This window comes from Miniopterus schreibersii (assembly GCF_964146895.1).
Source record: "Miniopterus schreibersii genome assembly, chromosome: 2".
Taxonomy (NCBI): domain Eukaryota; kingdom Metazoa; phylum Chordata; class Mammalia; order Chiroptera; family Miniopteridae; genus Miniopterus; species Miniopterus schreibersii.
In genome coordinates, this window is record NC_138102.1 from 15,201,808 (window position 1) to 15,226,645 (window position 24,838).

The window sequence follows — 24,838 nt, forward strand, 5'->3', positions numbered from 1 at the left end:
TCACTTGCCACAGGGCTGTGCCCTGTCCCACCCTTTACCACCTGTCTCAGGAAGGCAGCTCCAACTCTGCCCTTTGCTTAGTGAGCAAGTGGATTCAGATGCATAAAGCCATAGCCATGGGTAGGTACGCGTTTTTTCTTTGTGTGTCTGTCTTCCTCTCTTCCCTTCTGCCTCCTCCCCCCTTCCCCTGTACTCCACCCTCGCTCTCCTTTCCGGTCCTCCTGCCTTCCACATTGCCACTCTGTTTCTCTCCTTTGCCCTGCATACACCCCTAAATTCCCAAAATGACTTGTTTTTTAGCCTACCTGCATGCAAAGAGTTTCTGGTCCCATGTCCCCTTAATTGCTCTGTGTGTTGAAACAACTCTGTCCCTGCCTTTATGAGATTCAGTGCTTGCTGGTGGCTCCTGAGGAATCCAGCTCTGCCCTCTCACAACACGGGGCCCCACTCTAGAAAATCTGTTGTGGTCCCTCATAGAAAATCTGTTGTGGTCCCTCAGAGGGTCCCTAATGCACAGCTGGCCCGACGGGTTCCCCGAGGTGGATTCCTCATGTAGGCAGAGCTTAAAATGCATCCATGGTCCCGAGTGAGTGAGACCAGACACCTCTACCCAGGTTGGAAGAGAGTCCCGGAGTACAGTCCCTCGCCCTGCACTGGCAGCCAGACAGGAAATAGCCGCTCTGGGGGAGGCCCGTGGGTTGGAAGGGAACTCTGAGGACTTTTCTAGGACCCATTCTTAGCTTCAGAATCGTATCTGGAGAGCTAGTGAGCCTGGGCCCTGTGACCATGGGGACATCATTCAGAATGCCCGGGGCTCAGCCGACTTCCCTGACTGTAAAACCAGGGAAGAGGCGGCGGGAGTTCTCATGAATGCCCCAGGGCCCCCTGGGTTCTGCAGAGTCGCTGCCCAGGCTGCAGCCCCTGCACCCATTTCAGCCTGAGTGCTGCTTCGTATGTTCATACCGGGGTCTGAGATGCCCTGGGAGGAAGGGTGTCTGCTGCAAAATGTATTTTTTTAAACCACTGGAGTAGCTCTGTTAGGGTTAAATTCCTCCCAGCAGCACATTCTGCTCCGGAAACATTTTCAGGTAAAATGGTTTAGGTCAAACCCAGGTAAAAGCGATCTTTCTCCTGCCATGTTGGAGAGTGCCACCTCCAAGGGGCACCCAGCCCTCTTTGCAGCCCCCACCCCGCGTTGTAATTGGCTCTGCCTCCCCTGCTCCCAGCAGTGCTCCCCGTTGCTCTTCGGGGTGATGGACAGCCACCCCTCCTCAGTGTAAGCAGAGGAGCGCCATGAACGGGCTCCTCTTGCCTCTGTCCAAAGGCTTAGGAACAAACCTGACATTGCCAATAGACGGACGTTTGTTAAAGCCCAAGTACACTGCCCTTTTGTTTGTTTTTTAACATTTTCCTCAGAAGACCAGGAACATTCTGCCAAGTGGACGAAGCATCATTTGGTCTATTTGTTTGGGGCTGGCCTTCCTCTTTGGAAACCTAATGGGAGAGCTGGGGCTATGGGTCCCTCTGAGCAGAGGGTACCAGACACCCCATAATGCCAAGAAGCCAGGCCCTTTTTCTGAAAGAACAACAGAATCTCCAGTCCTGCCCAGACCATTGGCACAGGTGGTGTCACGACCTGTCCCTTCCTCATCCGAGCAGATCCATGTGTCCACATGCAGCTGGGAAAACCCTTAGGCAGCCTGTCCTCCAGCCTGGGGTTGCTGAGTGAGTGCAGAAAGGGGGGGTCACCAGGCTTCAGCCTTGCCACGCTATTTATTCTGAAAGGAGGGGGATCGAGGCTCCTTGAGGTGGGTGTTTTCCCACGAGCTCAGCCTCTGCATTCACAAAGGAGTGAGGAAGGTTTCTTGGGACACTGCTCTGATGCTTTTCAGCCCCTGGGGGAGAAGTGCCTTTGGGCAGGTATGAGTGGGCACCTCCTTGAACAGTGAAGGGGGTGGAGCCCAGCAGGGTGCTCTTTGAGCAGTGAGACCAGCAGCTAGGAGCCCTGGTTCACAGCCTTCTCCCCACATCTCTTCCAGATGCGCTGGATCCCTCCCTCCGAGGCTACTTCTCAGGGCTGGAAGTCCCGTCAGTTCTGCTGAATACTACGTGAGTACTGGTTTTGATGACACTTGTGATACGTGCCTGGTAGACGGTCAGTGACCTGGCAACTCTCATCCTCCCCTGGCACCCACACCTCCCGCCCTGCCTTTGTCTGTTGTTTAACTCACTGGGAGAACTCCGTGGCAGCGCGCATCTCCTCCACGAGATTGTCACCTGGGGTTGAGGGAAAAGTGAGGGCCACTACTCTTGAGTCTAACTTAAAACCTGAGTCCTGGCCTTCCCTCTTCATCAGTCAGCAGTCAATGCCAGGTTCTGTAGGACAGGTGTCAGGGAATTTCACTGTGTCATCGTGGTTCATCTGCCAGCACCAAACAAGACCTTCCTTGAGTCACAGGCATAATCACCTAAAATGTACAGCAGTTCATTATGGGAGTCTCAGATTTTATCAGAACTTCCCTGTGCACACGTATGCATGTTACAACTGTGGGTAATGTGCGTAAAATCTCCCCGGGCTGAGACCCAGAAAAGAGGCTTGACAACTTCAGTATTGAATGTCAAGTTTATTAAGGGAACTCACATATGAAGCACGTCTTGGGTGGTGGCAAGACCATGGGCACCCTTTGCGCCACATGGTGGGCCCCAAAGAATTACATAGAACATGGCAGGGTGGATGGGGGGGACTGGTGTGACCTCCCCAGATAAAGGGGAAATGTCTTATGTGTTTGCTAGGGCCTGTCCCAGGACCAGCAAGCTGTGGAGCCCTGGGAGGGGTCGGTAAGACAGTCTGAGGGATTTGCAGGAAGTGGTCTCTGTACAGGCCTGGATCTAGCTTGTGGGCCAGCAGAGGTCGTGTCCTGGAACAGTCTCTCCTCCACAAGCAAGCTCTAGACTTTCTAAAATGCCTGATGTTTGTGTGGAAGGCAGGCGGTGTGGCTGTTTCCAGTGTTCTTTCCTAAATGTTTCTTGAGGGGGGGAAAATATCCTAAATTGGCATATTTGTGCCATTTTATCTTAGGCCTAACCTTGCTTCAGAGAACTAGCAAATGAACTTTTTTCCTGTAAGTGTAGAATTTCTATAAAAATTCCAAATGCCTTTTTAAATTCAGTATCTTGACTGCATTTCTGTTAAGTACAAAGCACTGTTACTTTGAACTCTAATTTGGTGAGTGAATTTAGGGAGTCTGTCCCAAAGCGAAGTCTTTTAAGTGGTAGGGTTGGTTCTACAGTCAACCTTCCCTTGGTCTGGATCCTTCCCTCACAAAACAGGAAGAAAAATGAGACTAGGGATGGACCAGACCTTCATCCACTTAGAAATGCTAAGTAGTTATGTACCTAATGCAGACACTAGGTCATATTGTAGGCTTACATTGTATGGAAAATAGCTTTCTTGGAAAGCTTCTATTCTGAGGTGAAAATACTTCCAAATTAAACTGAGACCAGGGAACCCTTTTTTAAAAAATTGAATCTTAGGAAACTAACATTTTACATAGAGCACAGTTTAGGAAACTGTGCTTTAACCTCTTACCCAAAACCTACACCAGTGGCACTCATAATACCAGGGTGGGCAAAAGTAGTCTTAGATTGTATGGAAAATAACCCAATAATTAATAATACAAAAATAAACTATTTCACAACTATTACACTACTTTTCCCCACCCCTGTATGTGTATGTATATGTATGTCTTGGACTAGTGGTCATCTTCCTACTTTTCACTTATCCACGATGATGGGGGAGACCAGGAAATGCAGCACAGTCTTTCTTAAAGCTGATGGTATTTGTCCCTTATTCTGAAATTGGGTTCTCCTGGGGAAGGGGGGGATGTTCAGATACCCTTTTTAAATGAAACAGTAAATGTCCTTTCTTAGAAAAATAAGGTCAGCAGTCCATGGTCAATACCTAAAGTATTCTTTAAAATATTTTACTATTAAGTTCACTGGTTAGGGGAAACATTTTCCCCCTGAAAGTACCACTTTTAAGTTTTGAGGTATACTTAATGCCCGTTAGGTCCAGGATTTTCTAAGTCCATGCTCCATATCCATACACTCATAATTAATTTCTAAACTTCACTTCTGTATCCTTAGCCCTTCTTTATTCAGAAAGCCTTTCATTTTGCCCTAGGGGATGCTCTGTTGCCAGGGTGAGGTAGGTCCATTGTTCACTGCACCTCCCTCTTCGGTGACAGTGCATTTATGTCTCAGTGTTCAGAGGCTGGTCAATATTTTCCTGGAGGTGTCTAGGATGAGATAACTTGAAATTCTGAAGCACATGAAAGAGTTTATACATATATGATGAAATGTAGATCTGGCATTCAGGATAAGCTGGTGGTTGAGGAAGTAATGACATTAGAAGAGAGGTCAGTGAGACAACCCGGAGGCTCAGCTAGATGTCAGCAGTCAGGAGGTGAGGAGTTAGGAGTTGGGTGGTTGTGGGAAGGGTTCTTTAAGGACTCATGAAAATTCCCTGGCCATGACCAAGACCACAGCATAAAAATCATAAGCACATGTAGTTCAGCCTCACCAAATTAGAGAGGACATGGCAAGAGATAATCCAGAACTTGCTGTTTTTCCTTATGTTCAGTTTTGGGCAGGATGGCCTGCTCTCTGGCTGGGGAGAGAGCCAACATCAGGGGAACCCCAGATGCTGGATGTCGGAGCAGGAAAGGTCTTCATGTGGCCCAGATAGCTGCTATGGCTTCTGCCATCACCCTGCCTTCTCCCTAGAGGAGACCTAGACACCTTGCTCTCACGGTGCAGCATGCCACGAAACCAAGGTGGCACTTAACCACTGATTTGCCATTTCCCTTTCTATTAACCAGGGTCTCCATAACACACTTAAGTTCATTAACACAGTAAATACTCAGTGAACCTCTGCAATGTGTAAGGTACTCTCTGGGTGCTGAGGACACAGCAGTGAACAGAAGCAGACAAAATCCTTGCCTTCATGGAGCTGACATTCTGTAACGGGGAGGAGATGGGCAGTAACATACTAAAATGAACACAGGTTGGGTGGTGAGAAGCACTAAGGGGAAAAGAGCAAAGCAGGGTAAGAGGGTGGATGTGATGGGCTGGCAGGCACTTCATTTTACATGGAGCAGAGGCGGCCCGACACCCTTCGAACCCAAAGCTTTCCCAGACTTACATGGGGCTCCTTGTTCAGAACAGACCTCACTTTATTGATAAAGTTCAGAGAATAATTTCACTTCACTAACCCTCTTCTTGCTTCCCCGCCCCCCGCTAAATCTAAGTAAATGGGCTTGAAATACCACAGGCTGAGGTGAGGTGAGGCTTTCTGGAGCACTGGCAGGGAGCAGGGAGGCCCAGGCAGCCCGCGCAGCTCTCCCCACATGCGCATCAGCCCCTCCCTGAAGTTTCTCCATTGTCCGGATGAGGAGCCTGGTGCTGATCCCCTGGAACCTTGGGGTCTCTTTTGCTTCCCCTTTGACTTATAAAGTAGGGAGAGGCCTGAGAATCTGCCCCTTGCTAGTAACTGGTGGGAGCCCCTTCCAACCACTGCTGAGTCCTCCAGGCTTTGTAAAGTAACACACGACGTCTGCTAACCACACAAGCATTTACTGAGTTTAGCTCAAACCAGGACCTTTATGACAGCCTAATGCAGTGAGAGCTGGGATTCTGCCACTTTGCCTGTTATTTTCTGTGAGTCTGGCTGGGAGATCTGTGGTACCTATATATGATATGTACCAGGAGAGTTGCCTGACTGGTCCCTGGAAAAAATTCAGAGGGCAGCCATGTGTTAAGTCCCGGCGTGGAGTCCCAGAGCAGCTGCTGAAGAACAGTCACGGGTCAGGGCCACCTACTGAAGCCTCTGCCCCCAACCCTCAGGCCCATTGTCTGTCCCACTAGGCTGACTGTGGGAATTCATAAGGCCCCTGTGCTCACCATAAAGTTAAACATGAACACATTCAGACTTCCCTCCGGTGTTTTACGTTCTTTGGGGAGTCATCTCCAGGGTCTTTCTATTGTGGACTCTGGCCTGTGCATTCTCTTTGCACACCAGCTGAGCACAGGTGTGTGGACACATGTTGTTGATGTGATAACTGGGCAGAGAGCAGCTGGGTGATAGCTAGGGTTCCCAGACTCTTAACTCATTAGTCCTAAGTCATACTGAGGGGAATCTTCAGCCTTTCTTAAAGGCAGGCAGCCTACAAATGCAGCCCCAAAGGTCTGCTGCTGCTGCTGCTGCTGCTTGGGGGTGCTCCCTCCCTTTCCTCTCTCTCCCTCCAGTGCTCTTGGCAAGTTTGGAAAGGGTGAGAGGGGTTGGGTAAGCTGATAAGTTCTGTTTGCAAAGATGAGTACTTTCCTGTCCTGAAATAACCTTCTACTAGGAAACTAGAATCACTTCATCATTTAATGTTTTTATAGTGAAATTCTGGGGGAAACATTTTTCTTAATTCTGACATGTCCTAGGAAAGTGATCTTTCCTTCAACCTTACCCAGAATTCCCGAGGTGGAACCCCGAGTGCCATGGGTCCTCCTTCTGGAGGCCAGCTTCCTGTGCCTGAAAACTGGGGAGACCTTTAGGGTGTGCACAGGAGAGCAGTGCTGACCAGGATGAAAATATGAGAACTGTTGGTGGAAAAAAGAGTCATTGGGGTTCCTTCCTTGACACCAGGAACTCTATGAAACCCAGCTGGCTCAGGTCGCCTTGCCTGCAGGAAGAGGGTTAACAAGTTGCTATTTGCGGGGTCTCTGCACCTTCTTTAAAAATTCTCAGACCTTAGGGAACAGAAGGATATGTTCCCAAATGTTTCTTTCTGGGTTTTATTTTCCAGGAGGTGCTTGGAGTAAAGTTGAGCTCAGTGGTGCCCGTGGCACCACAGGGTTCTCCAAGACAACTGATTGTGTGGCCTCTGGCTGACCGAAGTTGTCATTGTGGTCTGGGAAGGCCCTGGTGCTGGTTAGGTTTCGGGCTTTTCTTCTCGGGGTACCTTGGGCCCTGTGCCTTTCCTTAGCAGGGCTTCAGACAGTCCTGGGGACCCAGCCCACGGGAAAGGCAATCCCTGGTGCCGCTCTGCCCCAGGTGATTTACACCCTCATACTCGAGTGAACGTGTGACGCACACTTTTTTCCAGATGCCCTTCTCTCAGGCCTCCGTGCCAGGGAGCCACACTCCACCCCCGGGCCTTCCCTGAGCTGGCTGTCCTGGGTGTGAGCTTTTCATGCCAGATACAAGTTTATTCTCAAGTGGTGTGTGCTTAGCTCGACAGCGGAGGCCTTTGGTCCCTTTGCCTTTGACTCTCAGCTCTTCACCCTCAGGACAGGCTGGTCTTAAAGGCCCAAGGAACCCTAGCAGCAGGACAGACCGGGGGTGGAGATGACTGCACACCGTTAGCAGGTTTGAGTAATGGGTGATCTCTTTCTCCACCCAGGCTCCAGGTGTGTGATGGTGGCTGCACTCTGTCTTGTGGGTGTTAATGAAATCTTCAATGGTGGCTACTGTTCTCAAGCTGTTCTACAAAACTGGAGCACGCCGGTGAGTTTCAGTCAGAGGTTGAATAGGCCTTGGGAGAAGCAGCGTGTCCTGGGGTGGGGGCTGGCACAACAGTGTGGACCAGTGTGGCCGGACCCTCAGCCAGCATCACCTGGGAAGCCCAGGTCCCAGGGGTGGGGCTCAGCAGCCTGGGTGCTACACCTCTCCAGGGGGAACTCTAAGTTGGGACATGCTGCTGTGGCGCTCTCAGGGTCAGGGGCGGGTTCTTCCTTACCTCCTCTAACCACTGCCTTCCAAGAGAAGGCTGCCCAGTGCTTGGTTGTCACCACAGGCATTCTAGGTCGGCTACACTCACGTAAGGCTAAGGCCAAGGCCATCAGCACCTCACCTAGCAGCAGCATTGAATGAGATACTCCACCTCAGGGAATTACGGACACGTGACACTTTCCCTAAAGCCCTTAAGCCTTTTTGGGAAATTAACCATTTGGGTGGAAATCTTTTTCAGATGTAGTATGTATGATCCTCCTGACTTACTAATCCAATTACCTGAATATAAAGCAGCCCTTTCTTTATATATACACACAGACACACACACATATTTCAGAGAGGAAGAGAGAGGGAAAGATAAACATCAATGATGAGAGAGTCATTGATTGACTGCCTCCTGCACACCCCCTGCTGGGGATTGAGCCCGAAACCTAGGCATGTGCACTGACCGGGAATCGATCTTCGATCTAGTGGATCATAGGTTGATGGTCAAGTGAGTCACGCTGGCCGGGGTAAGCAGCCCATTCTTGATGACTTGAGGACATTTTTAGGAGCCTCTTTGGAAACGGTGATTGCCTTGGGCATAACTGAATGGTACAGGATTCTCACTGAATTCTCCAGACTGCCGGGCTTTTCTAGTGGGTAATCATTTTGGTGGTTTGTCCATGTTTTTAGTCAGCGCCAGTTGTCACTTCTCAGTTCATCTATTTCCAGCAGTGAGTGTAGTCTTAAAACAATAGCATAGCATTCCCAAGAGGTGACCTGCCCGCCAGTCTCTGGAAAGCTTGGCCTAGAACAGCAGGATGCCAGGGACAGGCTGACAGTGGTTATGTCTCAGCCCAAATAAGGTGGCAAATTTCATCTCTACGAGGGGCCTCTACAGAAAAGATGAGTCAGAAAAAGGGTGAGATTCCTGCTAAGGACAGAGAACCAGGCAGTTCTGGCCAAGGAGGTCAATGCCACATTTTTGGTGCTTAAGCAATTTTGTGTTGAGAATAGTACCCTTTGGTCCCTGTTCAGAAGTACGGGCACTCAGTTCCTGCTGGGTTCTGTGGCCTGCACCCCCAGTCTCCCCCCCCCCATCCCCCTGCCTGGACAAGAAGCCAGCTGCTGGCACTGGGGTCTTTTTCCTACTGACGTGTTTCTCACACTAACCAAACTTAACAGGTAAACGTTCCACATCACAGAGCAGTGGTGTTATCCCACTAATTCCACAGCTGCCTAATTTATTAGGTTTTCCTTTTGTAACAATGCCAACGATATTCTTACTATCACTAAGCAAAGCTTTTTTAAAAGACAAGGTTTTGTCTTTTCCCCTCCTCTGGGGAAGCTTAAAGACCAATTAAAAGTCATGCATACAATTTTTTGGAAGCAGGTTAGAATAATGATTTTTAAGTGCAGTAATTCAGGGCATGTGCAGATAAGCCTAGTCAGGAAGCAGCAACAGCTGGAGTGTGTGGTGACTTCATGCAGACACTGGGAGGGCCTGGTGACGAGAGGAAGACAAGATGTGGGAGAGAACTGGGGCTTAGTCCTGGGTGGGCAGCAGATATGCCTGAAATAGTGGGGCAGGGGGTACCCTCAGCACTAGCCATGTTCAGGGTGGGTTTACCAGTTCCTGGGCCATCCAGGGGCTATAAGAACGAGTTGGTGGAGGCCTTCCTCTTCCCAAATCTGGTATCAAGAGGACACTGTGTAAGGCCTGCCCTTGGAGAGTAGATAGGCCTGGGGGGAGGGGGGCCTCTTGCCTCAGGGCTAGGCAGCTCGCTGGTTATTGTGGCAGGGAAGTGTCTTTAGAACAGGAAGGAGTCTAACTACAGGAACTGTTCCCTGGAGACTATAGAGTATGCACCCTCTTAAATGTTAACTAGTCTTTTTATTACAAATTAATATCAGCATTTGATTTTGAAAAAATCAGGCTGACAAGTATAAAATGAAAACCAAAACACTCTTACTTAAAACCTTTGTCATATGACATCCCTTGTTTATTGGGAGTTGGATGGAGGGGAATATTCCTTATCTGACTTTTTGTAAAAAATGAGTAAATGTTAGAGAAACTCTTAGTTTGGGGGGGGGGGGCGTTTATTAGTTAATAAGTCAAGTACAGATGGTCCCTGCCTTATCATGGTTTGACTTTACAATGGTATGAAAGTGATACGCATTCAGTAAGTAGAAACCTCACTTCAGATTTTGAATGTAGATCTTTTCCTGCGCTAGTGATCTGTGGCATGATGATACTGTCGTGATGCTGGGCGGGGCAGTGGTCCACACAATCATGAGGGTAAACAGTCAGTATTCTGCAACATACTGTGTTGCCAGTGTTCTTTGGATATTGTATTTTTGTGTAAATTACATGAGGTTGAGCACTTCATTACAACTTTTCAGTTACAGTTGACATACAATATTAATTAGGTTCAGGTGTGTAGCACAGTAATTAAGGTTTATATGCAGGGGTGGGCAAAAGCAGGTTTACAGTTGTGAGTACATGAAACAGTTTATTCTTGTATTAATTGTATTTTCCATACGAACTGTAAACCTGTTTGCCCACCCTGTACATTGCAAAGTAATCACCCCAAGAAGTCTAGTAACCACCTGACACCGTAGTCATTACAGTATTTACTATTTTCCTTCCCCATGCTGCACTTTACATCCTCATGACTGTTTTATAACTATTTTGTAACCACCAATTTGTACCTAATCCCTTCACCATCACCCCAACTTCCCTCACATCTGGCAATAATCAGTTTGTTCCCTAGATTCCACATGTAAGTGAAATCATATGGTATTGTCTTTCTCTGACTTATTTCACTTAGCATAATACCCTCTAGGTCCATCCACGTCACAAATAGTAAGATTTCCCTTTTTTTGGCTAATATTCCATTGTAGATATTCATCTTCCTTTTCCATTATCCATTGACGGACTCTTAGGTTGCTCTCCCGTCTTGGCTCTTATAACTAATGCTGTGATGAACATAGGGGTGCATCTCTTTTCGAATTAGTGTTTTGGATAAATACCCGTAAGTGCAATTGCTGGGTCATGTGGTGGTTCTATTTTTTAAAATATATATTTTAATTGATTTCGGAGAGAGGAAGGGAGAGAGAAACGTCAATGATGATAAGTCATTGACTGACTACCTCCTGCACACCCCCTGCTGGGGATCGAGCCCGCAACCTGGGCATGTGCCCTGACCGGGAATCAAACACCAGTCTCCTGGATCATAGGTTGATGCTCAATCACTGAGTGCCGCCAGTCGAGTGGTAGTTCTATTTTTAATTTTTCAAGGAACCCCTATACTGTTTCCCACAATGGCTGCACCAGTCTGCATTCCCACTGGTTCCCCTTTCTCCACATCCTCACCAACACCTGTTTGCTGATTTATTGATGGCAGCCATTCTGACAGGTGTGAGGTGATATCTCGCTGTGGTTTTAATTTGCACTTCTCTCATGATTAGTGATGTTGAACATCTTTTTATATGTCTGTTAGCCATCTGTATGTCCTTTGGAGAAATGGCTATTCAAGTCCTCTGTTCATTTTTTAATAGGATCGTTAAGTTGTACCAGTTCCTTATATTTTGGATATTGACCCCCTTATTGGATATCTCCTTGGTGAATATCTTCTTCCATTCAGTATGTTTTCATTTTGTTGGTGGTTGCCTGTGCTGTGCAGAAATTTTTGTTTGACGTAGTCCCATCTGTTTGTTTTTATTTTTCCCTTGCCCAAGAAGATATATCCAAAAAAATATCACTAAGACAGGTGTCAGAAGTTTAATGGCTGTTTTCTAGGAATTTTATGATTTCAGGTCTTAACATTTAAGTCTTTAATCTACTTTATTATAAAATAGGCTTTGTATTAGATGATTCTGCCCAATTGTAGTCTAAGGTAAATGTTCTGACCATGTTTAAGGTAGGCTAAGGCTATAATGTTTGGTATTAAATGTATTTTTGACAATATTTTCATTGGGTTATTGGTGCATAACCCCATCATAAGTCCAAGAGCATCTGTATATGTGGATGGATGGGGGGAAATAGAGAATTTTCTTATTGCTGGGAGAAAAGGCTCACAAGGCACTTGGACAAACAGACTCGAACTTACCAAGGGGAAAGTTGAGTCGGGAAATCGGCCCTTGCCAGGACTTGACATTGTCCCCACCCCTAGCTACCTCCAAGTACTGAAGGCCACACACTGATCTTTTTGATCAAGAACAACTGAAATGAAATGTTTTAGAATTGAATAATGTTCTTAAGAATGAAATGTTTTAGAATTGTATAATGCTCTTAAGATACCAGTATACATTCTCCACTGTCTTCACATTCATACGGTTGTGACTTATCTCAAACAAGACTTTAAATATATTTCTTCCCTTGCTTGCCCCACCACAGCATGCTGTAGATGGCCCCCTTTCAGGAAAGGTTCTGTGAGGAGAATCTGCTCTCCAAACAGAGCCTGACCCTCTCCCCCCACGGTGCTTTGTTTTCTTGGATGTCTTTGCATTCTGTTTAAAATGTCCTTGTTAATACATTCCAAGGTTTGAACTCCATTCCTAGCGAAACCCCTTCCTTGTTTACAGGGACTGAAATAGCCACATTTTGACCTTCTGTTCAGTCTGGGAACATCTATGGCCACGGGACACATTCTTTTCCCATGTGAGAATTACATTTACACAACATAGTTATGGAAAGAAAAGCTCAGGAAATTATAGACTTCCATCCCTCTTCCAGGTTTTTCACTTCAAAAGATCAGCCTTTCTAATCAGCCAGAACTAACCAGGAACCCCTCCCGCCTTTCTTCCTTACTCAGGGGTCGAAGAAGAAAGGGACAGAACCCTGAGGTCAGGAGTGCTGGAGGTACCTTCCCATCCTCCCTGTGCCAGCTTCCTCTAGAAGACCCGTCAGGGCCAAAGCTGCGCAGTAGAGGTGCTCAGAGCGCCACTGGGCCAGTATGTGGAGCCCAGTGTGGGTTCCTAGGCATGTCTCCTCTCAGCCCAAGGCATTACCAAGACTAGGGAGCCAAGTTTCAGTGCCTCATCCTGTTAAAGGCCCATCATTCCTGTTTCATTTGTCATATAGCCCAAGTGTCTGGATTATCACTATATGCAAGTGACTATGTCTGGGGTGGAGGAAAGAGGAAACAGTTTTAGGGAGGGAAATAATCCAAGATAATCCTTGTGAAAACCAAATAAGTGGCCTGGACAGCAAGAGTTCCTGGAGGAGTGTTACTGGAGAAAGCCCTGTAGGCCGAGGCTTATACTGAGTTTGGAAAGATAGGACTAGAGAGGGATTAGAACAGAAGGGAGGAAGTAAGAATATGACCTACTTTTGAGGGATGTGTTAGGAATTTCGGTCTTGGGGGAGGCACTGGTCAGATATGAGCAAGGGGGACGGGGTTAGGAGTCATTACCATCTTGCTGCCCACAGCAAAATGGGTGAAGAATCATGTTGGAAACACGCAACAAGAAAGGCAAACCCATGATGGTGATGTCAGAGTGACAGCAGGATGCTAGAGAGAGCTGTGTCAGGGACAGACACAGGGAGAGTGATCAGGAGCTGTGGTACGGAAAGGTTTAGTAGGTCCGAGTTTAGACATGGTGCCTTTGAGGTCGTGGCAGAATGTCCCGAGCAAAGCTGACAGGAGTGGGGAGAATTGTCCAGGAACTGGGTGTGGAACCAGGAAGAGGCCAGGACTAGCAATATACACTTGGCCAACGATGGTTGTGCGCGCTCCTGAGAAGAAAGCAGAAGTAGGCCAGCCAGGCCCCTTACCACACATAGCCAAGGGCTGGCACAGGTGACAGGGACTTCACCTAGCTGATGCTCCTTTGCCTGTTCCTTCAGTCCCTGAAAGCAGTGTGGCAGCTTTGATTTCAGACCCTTGGTCTCAGTGCCCTGTCACCACATCCAATTTCGGCTGCTTTCCCAAGGTGGCCCTCTCCAAGCCCGTGCTCTGTAAGAGGCCGTTGGCAGCTTGTAGGCCCCTTCAGTTCCCAGAGTCTAAGGGCAGCCAAGTGCCGTCCCCTGTGAATTGTTCCAAAGTATGAACAGCCATAGAGTGACTTGTTCCTCAGAAATGGTTTCCTGGAATCAACACACACAGCTTGGGCTCCTGGCACGTGGTCAATTTGGGATGACATAGAAGGTGTCATTCCAGGCCTGACAAGCCAAGAATGTGGGGGAAGGAAGCTGGTTTCCCTCCTCTGTTGATGTGTGGTGACTGGCAAATGGGGTGGGGGTCTTGCCTCTTCACACTTGACAGGAGGGCCAGAAGGGCATGGGTTCATTGGAAGGGTCAGCTAGTACAGCCCCAAAGGCGATGCCCGGCCTCATAAGACCCCCTGCCAGGGAGAAATCAGAGTGTAGCAGGAGAAACATAGCTTTCAAGAAGGGTCCAGCTCTTTCCAGCCAGCGCCGAGCCATGGGCATCTCTCGGGACAACTGGCACAGGCGCCGCAAGACTGGGGCCAAGAGAAAGCCCTACCACAAGAAGCGAAAATATGAGCTGGGATGCCCTGCTGCCAACACTAAGATTGGACCCCGTTGCATACACACCGTTTGAGTGCGGGAGGCAACATAGTAGTATCGAGCCTTGAGGTTGGATGTGGGCAACTTCTCCTGGGGCTCAGAGTGTTGTACGCGCAAAACGAGGATCATTGATGTTGTCTACAATGCGTCCAACAACAAACTGGCCCGCACCAAGACCCTAGTGAAGAGCTGCGCTGTGCTCTGACAGCGCACCATACCCACAGGTACGAGTCCCACTTTGCGCTGCCCCTGGGCCGCAAAAGGGGGCCAACCTGACTCCTGAGGAGGAAGAGATTTTAAACAGAAAACAATCAAAGAAAATTCAGAAGAAATATGATGAAAGGAAAAAGAATGCCAGAGTCAGCAGTCTCCTAGAGGAGCAGTTCCAGCAGGCAGGCTTCTAGCGTGCATCGCTTCAAGACCAGGCCAGTGTGGCCGAGCAGAGGGCTCTGTGCTCGAGGGCAAGGAGCTCGAGTTCTCTCTGAGGAAAATCAAGGCCCGGAAAGGCAAATAAATCCCCTTCCCTCCTATCGTAGCTCATGTGATAAAGGTGTTTAATCTAAAAAAAAAAAAAAGTCCTTCCGATGGCCCAGCTCACTGAAGCACCACAGGACAATTTACCTACACCGAAGGGGGATGTGAACAGGCCTGGCCCACACCCAGCATCTGCTGAGGGACCAGGGGAGGCAAAAGGAGTCAGAAAGTGAGCTTTCCTGAAGGCGCGTCCTTCCTGCTGGACACGTGCCTGTTTCAGAGACTTCTGCTGAGAAAGTAAAGGGAGCAGGCCGGGGTGGGGTTGGGGGGCCGCTGAGGTAACTACATTGGGTTTTTTGACTCGTGGCCCATTTCTGCCCATTTGTGCTGTCATCTACAAACCAGGCTGTGACAGGGCTGACTGGATCACAGTTCAGGTTCAGCCGACACGGGACAGACCTGGTTGGCTAGGAGTATTTACAAAATCATGCGATTAGCTGTGTTTGAGTGTTCACCAAAATATGTTTCTAATTTCAGGATTTATTGCTAAATACACATTTTTCCAAATAAGTCTAACTTAGGACAATTATATGGGTTTTCAATAATGATACTATTTTCTTTATAGCCTCTCACAAATAAGCATTTCCCGTACAAATTCCTAGTATATGCTGATTTACTCCTGCATGTACCTTTTGTACAACCGCAAATTGATGAGTCTGACATGCTGCTAAGATGATGGCAAGAAAACAAGGGATGTGGAGAGAGAAAAGTAAAATGCATGACAGAATAATAATAGAGGTTTCACAGTGCAGCCTTTACATAGTTAATTAAACCCAGATGGAGGAGCTGAGATGTATTTCAGAGCATCCTGGTAGACCAGGGTGGGCTCTGCCAGCGGCAGTCGGAAAGTCTCAATGATTTTTCCAAGGCCCCTTTTCCTACCACAAAGCAAGACAAGTATGAGCATTTCCTTGCAAATGCAGGGTAAGGTGGTATTGGAAATTTCTAGTAAGTAAGACATAAATGAAAATTAAATATACTCCCTATATATCTGAGGTTAGGCCATCGGTACTCTTGTGTGGTCTTTACTTGGCGAATCAGTAAATTCATTCCACACTGACATACACACACCTACACTTTCGTAAGGGATTACCAAGAATTTCCCCAGGTGCAAGTTTCTAGAGCATGAATTCTAGCAACAGGTGTCTCCATGCACAACCCCGCAGTGGGGAGGCATTAATTACTACACACACTCTGAAATCCACTTTCTTCATACATTTCTTTTTCTTTCAGGTTTGAAAGAAACCTTGCCCAGTTTTGATCCCTTCAAGACTTTGCCACAGCCTCTATCACACATCTGTTTTTTCTCGAAGAAAAAAAATATAATAAAAATGTTTTACTCTTTTACACTGTATAACTGTAATAAATAGTGTGTTATTTGTGAACGCATGGTCTGACATACATTTTTGTATAGTTTGGAGATATTTTCAAACAAAACATAAAAGGTGTCAACAGTAAAACCAAGAGTGAGTATTTTTATACCAAACATTGAAGTATGACAGGATGGATGATCTTACACTGGGTTGGATCACAGTTTTTGTGCTTGACTTTTGAATGCCTGTAATTAAAAATATCTATTTTTTTCCCCTCTAAAATCTGCATGTTTGAGGCATGTTTTTAAATATGAAAATTTCCAGAATCATACTGTGAATGTATAGAAACCTGTGCCTGTCCCGGGTCCAGGGTGAATGAGAAAGGTGTTAGATGTTAGAGCTGTGCTGTCTGCAGTACTAGGTGTTCGCTCACGGGTCCAGGCCACCCTGCAAGACCATCAAAAGCCTCCAGGAGCTTCCACCATGGTGACATGCTCACAGCTGGGCAAAGAAGCTTTTCCTTGGTACCAATTCCTGATGAGAATGTGCCCTTAGAGAACCCTGGCAGCTCGAGGTGACGCACACACTCTTTGAGCTCCAGTGCATAACCCCCAGTGCAGAGTTGGCCTCACTGAGAAGGGTGACCAGCGCTGCCTCAGGAGGAAGCTGGCTTTGCCCACCCTGCATGGCTGCAGTGAGCAGCTCATGCCTCCCAGGTGATTTAGCAAAACATTGGCTGAGCTGGTGTTCCTGAGTGCTGGCAGCACCATGCCCAATGAGCCATTTAAAACATGGTCTTGAAAACTGTGTGCTCACAAGGACACTTCTACCACACTGGCATGGAGAGGCAGTGCAGTCAGTGGGCGTGGGGAATGAATACTGGGCAGCCTCCTTCAAGACTTCTTCAAAACAAAATGTCTTGCATTGTAAGCTGGCAGTTCTGGAACCACTCAGTCTCCCCCCCCCCCCGCCCTTTTTATAGAAGAACCATGTGTAAAAACACATTGACCTAAGAATTTCATCTGCTGATATAGCTAAACATGATCACAGTCTTTCTTAACTGATCTGCTCATATGCTAAAGACTTCAATGTTTTAATAATTATATTGATTCAGGTTTCCTTCATTATTTTCCATTAGAAATAAACATGTCAAGAAGCTTTTAAAGGTCATCACACACACACACAAAAAACAACCAGAAGGGCCAGGGAAGAGGGGCTCTCACCCTTGTATAAATGAAGCAAAGGGGCACTTACAGTAGTGTGGGGGCGCTGTGTTCAAGCCCTCATATGCCTTCAGTGCCACCTGGCTCTCGGTGAGACTTCTATACTCTTGTTTCTAAGGTAAACAGCAACTTCCACACAGCCTATTATGCTTTTATAAACTGTTTAAAGGTACTTTTCTATTGTCATTTTAAAAAATAAAGTGCTTATCCCAGCCGTCACACCATTGCTTGGCAAATTTCTTTTTGCAAGATCTACCAAGAGCAAACCACACTGCAGACCAGGGACCAGCAGATTTCTTTCCCATTTTCAGGCCTTGACAAAGCTAAGGACAGAGAGACTAAGGAAGGAGGCGGGGCTGGGAGAGTCAGAAAATAACCTCCACAGATGCCTCTATTGTGGGCACTTGGTGAGCAACACCGATGCCTTAGGCTGCGGCCCTTACAGAGCCTGACCTGGCAGGAGGAGCTCATGGTAGATCCACATACCTCTACTGATGCCTTTTACTCTTTTTTTTTTTTTTTAAAAAAATATATCTTTATTGATTTCAGAGAGAGGAAAGGAGAGGGGTAGAGGGAGATAGAAACATCAATGATGAGAGAGTCATTGATCGGCTGCAGCCCACAACCCGGGCACGTGCCCTGACCGGGAATCAAACACCGATCGCCTGGATCCTAGGTCGACGCTCAACCCCTGAGCCACGCCCGGCCAGGCGATGCCTTTTACTCTTCACAGCCACCTCAGCCTACAAAGCTTAGCTTCAGATCATCTGAAATCTATAGTCATTTATGGTTTTCTGCTAACTTAATATAATTGATAACCAAGCACTGATAGCCAAGATGATAGAAACATTTCTTATATACACTCTCACCAACCTCTCTTTCCCCAAAAGGGGGGGAACGCACAGTGCTCAATTCCAAGTAATAACAACAACTACTACTAACTATCAGTCTTGTTGGGCACTGACATTAGTTCAGTGTTTGGAGCTCACATCACCAAAAGCAGGTCCCATCAGAGCCTTTCAATACCCTGGAGGCCAGGAATAGAGTAGAAAACCAACTCTCAGCTCTTCCCAGGCTGTGGAGGCCACACCAGCATGGCTCCAGGGCAGGCTTGATCATGCGGCTTTGCCTTCAGCCCGTCTGTGTCCTTCCTACTCAAAGGCACCAGAGATTGGCCAGACAACCTAGGAATTGAGGGCATCACCCCCTGAAGGAGATATACTGCCTCTCCTGTCTACCCTGGGCCACCCTCGTCCCAGTCACTGCCTGAGCAAGTCACTTCCATATGACTTTTCACAAGGGGCCTTGGGATGGATGAGTGAGTGCTCCAGCCACCACCATGCTCATGGTCATCAGTGATCTGCAAGTGACAAGCCTGTGTGGTGCTTATGAACTCCAGATATGTGCCCACTGACCACTCAGCTGGATACCAGCTTCATTACAGTCTGAAAAACTGCCTTTTCTGTCACTCTACTGAGCATGAAGAGTGCTAGAATTGGGAACTTGGGATAAGAGAAAACAGGTCTGTTTGTTCCCTCTTGCTTACATTCATACAGTCCCAGTTTGTAGGCACCACAAAAATGGGAACTAAACCATCTTTTTCTTTTGTTACCAAGTGAACCCTCTCTATTGGGAGGGGAAGATATGTCCCTTGTGAACATAAGACTAAACTGGCATCTGGTATTACACGCTATGCTATACCTTCTACCTCTAACAAAATTACAAATTAAAAGGAACCTGGAAAATGAAAGTTAGAATTCCAGTTAATCATATCTAGGCTTCAAACTCACTAGACCCAGTGTTTGCATATATGTTGGACGTTCTATGGGACCAACATGTAATTCTTTCTGCTTTCATCTCAGGTTCCCCAAACCCAGCACCCCATGGCACCTCTGGGCTCTGAGTTGTGCAGCATAAGGAACATTCCCGAGGGGCTGGCTAACATCCCCAAATTCTGTATCTCAATACACAAGAACGCTTGTCTGTGTCAGGGTGACACAGAAGAATAGACCGGTATTTCCGGGTGCTCTGACCAAGCATGCTTGGTGCTGGGACTATGTGCACATTCCCTACAGCCTTCCATGTCACTGGGATGTCCAGCACCTAGAGAACAGCATCCGTACCCAGTTTTAAGAGTGTTGGTGCATGGCTGCTCTTACACGTCAACTCTTAATCCACTATATCACACCTTCCTGTGACAATTTTACAACATTCTTAGAAGGCAGAAGAATATGTCACTAGCGAGGTGTTATCTGAAATACCGGTACTCAAAACGCCTACACTAAAACTAAGGAGTGTTATAGTGCAAACTGTATGTAATCAGCTAGCTGAATAAGGCCCCCAGATTGGGAAAATTTTTAAATTGCCACAGTAGAGCTCCCATCTGCCTAGACATGCTAAAACAGTATTAACTCTCCCCTAAACTGACTGACCTGGCTCTAACCACCTCACGGCCTAAAGATGCCAATATGCCACGACAGTTCTTCCCCATTTTATCTTCTCTGCATAGCTCTCCAGTAAACCCAAAGGTTCTATTTTACCAGCACTTCCAGAGTACCCACTGTACTGCTCCCTGCTTTGCAAGGGAGGAGGGGAGGCCCTGTTCCCACAAACCATAGCCTGCTATGACCACAAATAAAGACAGCAGTGAAGCCTTCCACACTCCACTGCTCACACACCTCTCGCTTAAAATTCAAGTGAAACTGACCATGCTAATGAACACAATTAAATTAGAAACTTAGGCCAGAGGCTCATATTCACCTCAAACTTGTCTTCTAAACAAAAAGACATGCCTAAATTGAATGAGAAATGATGCTCAAGTTAAAATATTTGCCTGGGCAAAAGAGCGCTTCTCTAAAACTAGAATGCAGGGTTTGGGTGTGAGTGGGTCAGCAAGAAAGTTCAAATTGTTACAACAGCTGAGTGCAAGATAAACCTGCTTTTGGGGTGTGTCTGGTACAGGTCCTGCCAAATTCAGGCTACAGTTTACTCAGTTCCCTCCTGTTGGTACCCTTCTGTGTTTTCACTTATTTCAAGGTAAGTTTGGGTTGAATGTCCTTTGAAGTATGACCCCTGCAAAGTTCTGGGTGGCTGAAATTCACTGGGTTCTCACAGGGTCTTGAAACCGCATGGTTTGAGTCACAGGAATGTGGTGATCCACATCCAAACCAGGGGAGCTGAACCAGTTCAACAGGCCTAACTGTCCAAAGAGGCCTGTGACGGCAGCCTTGCCACTCTGCTGGAGGGCACCAGCACGTTTACTTGTAATGGAAATCCTTTTATGAAGGAAAATGTGCTGTTTTTTTTTAACTATTGCCAGAAGGAAGGTCAGAAGCACAATCCCAGGGTCTAGTCTACCTGTTTCCAAAGTGCGTTCACTCTACACATGTGCATGTGCGCGTGTGCACACCACGACTGGGGAAGGGGTCCCAAGGTTCAGTTATTCTGAGGACTGGTTTCCGGAGGTCGTTGGTCTTCCACCGCTCCACCTCCACAGAACATCTGCTTCCTCAGGAGAAGCCTACACAACACACACCGGGTCCTAGCCAGGTTGGCTCAGTGATAAGAGCGTCGGCTGCGGATAGAAGGGTCTTGGGTTCGATTCCAGCCAAGGGCACATACCTTGACTGTAGGCTCCATCCCCGGCCCCAGTCAAGGTGAGTTTGGAAGGCACCCAATCAGTGTCTGTTGCTGTCTCCTCTCCCCTCCCCCCCTTTCACTCTCTCCCTTCTACTCTCTGAAAAGCAATGGGAAAAAATACCCTCAGGTGAAGTTTAAGAAAAACAAAAACACACACACACTGGGAAGAGAAGACTGTCCTACATGAAGCCCCAAGGACAGCAATGCATTGGTGGCAGGTCACCTCTGCTGTCTCTAGCACAATATTCCAGCCTTGCTGCAGGGCATAAATGCTGGTTCTGGCTTGTTAAGAATAGTCAAGTGCTCCTCTGTCCCCAGAGTCCCACCATCATCTGGCCACACTTACAGGCTGTGACAGCAACAGCCAAAGGTTCATTTCTTATGCTTGGTCTAGGCTCAAATATATACTTCTTTAGCTATCCTCTTTTAAAAGTCTCAAATGACTGATGAATTATAGATCAAAATGCACACAGACTAACCTGTTAATGCACCAGCTATGCCTGTTCCCACTTATTTCTAAACGGCCAGCAGACCCAGCAGAAAGGGGCAGACACAAGAGCATGACTGCAACTTTAACTTAAATTTGTAGTGGATGTCATTTAAGATGAGAACTGGTAAAAGCCTCTTCTTCCTTTTTTTCACAACCTTCAAACACCATTGGGCTACCACAATTTCCTACAAAGACTATACTCCTCCCCAGATGTCACCAGATGACCCAATCCCAGTAGCTCAACATGGGGTATATGGAGGGATTTCCCCTCCATGTAGGAGGCAAAGAACATCAAAGCTTAACACAAGAAAATACAAGTGAATGAGGTAAAGCTACAGAATTTGCGTCACAATTTAGTAAGATGTTTTACCTCTCTAAATCTCAATTTCCTCGTTTCCGAAATGAGTTTAGACAAAATAGCTGAAATCAACTATAAGGCCAGCTCACAAGATACTGACGAGAACAGACTTAGCTAGAAACCACTGGTAATACACAGCTGGCCATAAGCAAGCATCTCATCTTAAAACCTGTGGTGGAGGCAATGATATCCATCTCCTTGCAAAACAAGACGAAGTGTTTGAGATGTCCAAAATGCATTTCCAGATATAACCAACACAGATGGTGACAGGTGATATCCCCAAGATGAAAACATAGGTTGTTCCTGACTTTGTTCCCCCTCACAAGAAAACTAACCACCATTCATGGAGGAGACACCACTGAGAGAATTCGAGAACATGGTGACGTGGAAGCACTACTCTGCACCACAAGGACCAAGACAGACCATCTCAGAAGGTATGAGGAGCAGTTCCATACTAACCGCATTGCTGCTCCCCCAGGCCACAGCAGCACCACACTGAGAGGTCTCCCCTCAGCCTGCAGTTCCTCACAGGAAAGAGTTCCCAGGGTGGACATCCAGCTGCCCCAGCGTTGAGTCACTTCTTAAGAGCCCCCCTTCAATCTCGCCCCACGGAACTGCAGGGAAATTAACCACTGGGAATCTGACTGCAGTAGAGAAGGGGAGAAGAATTGCATCCACCAGCACTGAGTTCTTGGCAGACTGAACTCCTACCTGCAGCGCTCAAGTAGTCACGCACAGCATAATGACGTTTTGGTCAACAGCAGGCCGCACATAGATAGTGGTTTCGTAAGATTATAACGGAGCTAAAAAATTCCTACATCATAATGCCTGCGATGCACGACTCGTGTTTGTGGCGATGCTGGTGAAAACAAACCCAGTGCATTATCAGTGGTATAAATGTGCAGCACATACAATGACAGTAACAGGCTATGCCATCTAGGTTTGTGTAAGTACACTGTTAAGTGTGCACAACAACGAAACTGCCTAATAACACATTTCTCAGAAAGCATCCCTGTCGTTAAGCAGCTCATGACTGTAATAATCCCAACCAACATCTCTGCTCATCTGCAGAACCAAGTAGATGTCACAGTCCCACCAAGGAAATCAGTGGGGTGCAGGTCTGCCTGATTTGGGTCCTCAAACAAAGAAATTTGCCAGCCCTGGAGCTGGTCTGCCCTTGCCAGGCAGGGGGGCTGAGTTATAGACCTACCCACTGCAGAGTGAAGCTCCCAGCCCTGCCTGACCAGAAAGACTGGCAAGAACACTTAGAAGCTGCATGGCTCGGCAATGCTCGAGCAGATCAGAGGCAAGCAGAACTGATCACCTGCAAAACCAGTGCCACACATGCAGGGTTCCTGGCTCTGTCCAGACAGGGAGCTAAGTCATGGACCCACCCACTACTGAGTGTAGCTCCTGTCCCCTCCCAACCAGAAGTCCTGATCAGGGTACCTTGGGGACTTCCCATGCCAGGGTCCATCACACCTTGGCATGCGAGCTGAGTAATATCCCCAGCCCCACAAGACTAGAAAACCTGGCCAGAACACCTATAAAGTTGCATACCCATAATGTGCAGAGAGTCTGCAGTGAAAATCTAGTGTCCCTGTTTGGCCACAGAACTTGCGGCGTGGTCAGTTTGAGTCAAGACCATAAAGACCCTTATCGACTTTGGAGCTGGTTCTCCCACTGCACCAGGCAGGAAAACTAATTCGAAGCATTACCCATTTAAGATATTTTATGTAAGCCTCATGGCTACCATAAGGGAAAAACCTACAGTAATTATACAAAATAACATCATAAAGTCAAAGCATACTGATACCAAAACATATCAAAATACAAAAAGGACCCAAGATATGAAACAGGAACAATGGATCTACAAAACAGCCAGAAAACCACAAAAACCAGTAAGTCCTTACCCATCAATAATTACTTTAAATATAAACAGATAAAATTATCCAACCAAAATACAAAGAATGGTTGAATGGACAAGCAAAGAAGATCCAAAATGCCTACAAGAGACTCACTTAAACCTTAACATATAGACTGAGTGTGAAGGAATGGAAACAGATACTTTAAGCAACTAGTATCCAAAGAGACAAAGATCTTATATAATGATAAAGGGATCAATACTGAAGCACCCAAATATATATTTTAAAAAAAAACTAACAGAGCTAAAAAAAATAAACAGCAATACAATAATAGTTGGGAACTTTAATACCCCACTCTCAACAATGGCTAGATCATCCAGACAGAATCAATAAGTGGATTTCAACAACACTATAGAGCAAACTGATCTAACAGACATATATATAGAACACTCTAGCAGATAACAGAACACACATTCTTATCAAGTACACATGAAACATTTTCTAGTATAAGCCATGTTAGGCCACAAAACAAGTCTTAGCAAATTCAAGAAGACTGAAATCATACCAAGTATCTTCTCTGACCACAACGGTATGAAACTAGAAATCAGTAACAAGAAAAACTGGAAAATTCACAAATACATGGAAATTAAACAACGCTCTCCTGAATAACCAATGGATCAAAGAAGAAATTAAAGGGGAAACAAAAAAGTATGAGACAAATGAAAATGGAAACACAATATATCAAAACATAGGATACAGCAAAAGCAGTTCTAAGAGAAAAGGTCATAGCAATAAACACATTAAGAAACAACCTCACTCTTATGCCTTAATGAACTAGAAAAAGAACAAATGGATCCCAAAGTTAGCAGAAGACAAGAAATAAAGATTAGAGAGCCTGGCCAGCATGGCTCAGTGGTTGAGCAATGAACCAGTGGTTCAATTCCTGGTCAGGGCACATGCCCGGGTTACAACCTTGATACCCAACCCAGTAGGGGGTGTGCAAGAGGCAGCTAATCAATGACTCTCATCATTGATGTTTCTTTCTCTCTCCCTCTCTCTTCCTCTCTCTGAAATCCATAAAAAACATTTAAAAAAATTAGAGAAGTAATGAAATAGAGA

The 24,838-nt window shown here is 46.7% G+C and overlaps 2 protein-coding genes and 1 pseudogene across 6 annotated transcripts in view; 2 read left to right on the forward strand and 1 right to left on the reverse strand.

Moving 5' to 3' along the window:
* RBPMS (RNA binding protein, mRNA processing factor) overlaps positions 1-17,586 on the forward strand; it is a 159,957-nt gene extending 142,371 nt beyond the window's left edge. For 2 of the 3 annotated variants that reach the window (XM_081129431.1, XM_081129429.1), the window contains 3 exons: positions 2,040-2,109; positions 7,452-7,555; positions 16,065-17,586. In XM_081129431.1, coding sequence (XP_080985557.1) covers positions 2,040-2,102 — 63 coding nt within the window. In that variant the 3' untranslated portion in view covers positions 2,103-2,109; positions 7,452-7,555; positions 16,065-17,586. Of the gene's footprint in view, positions 1-50; positions 125-2,039; positions 2,110-7,451; positions 7,556-16,064 lie in introns of all 3 variants that reach the window. The other variant, XM_081129432.1, reaches the window with a different exon arrangement.
* The window catches only part of GTF2E2 (general transcription factor IIE subunit 2), a 146,664-nt gene that overhangs the window by 72,190 nt on the left and 49,636 nt on the right, over positions 1-24,838 (reverse strand). The window lies entirely within an intron of this gene.
* Positions 13,998-14,866, forward strand: LOC308553444 (small ribosomal subunit protein eS8 pseudogene; annotated as a pseudogene). The gene has a single exon. The product of its transcript is annotated as a small ribosomal subunit protein eS8 pseudogene (transcript).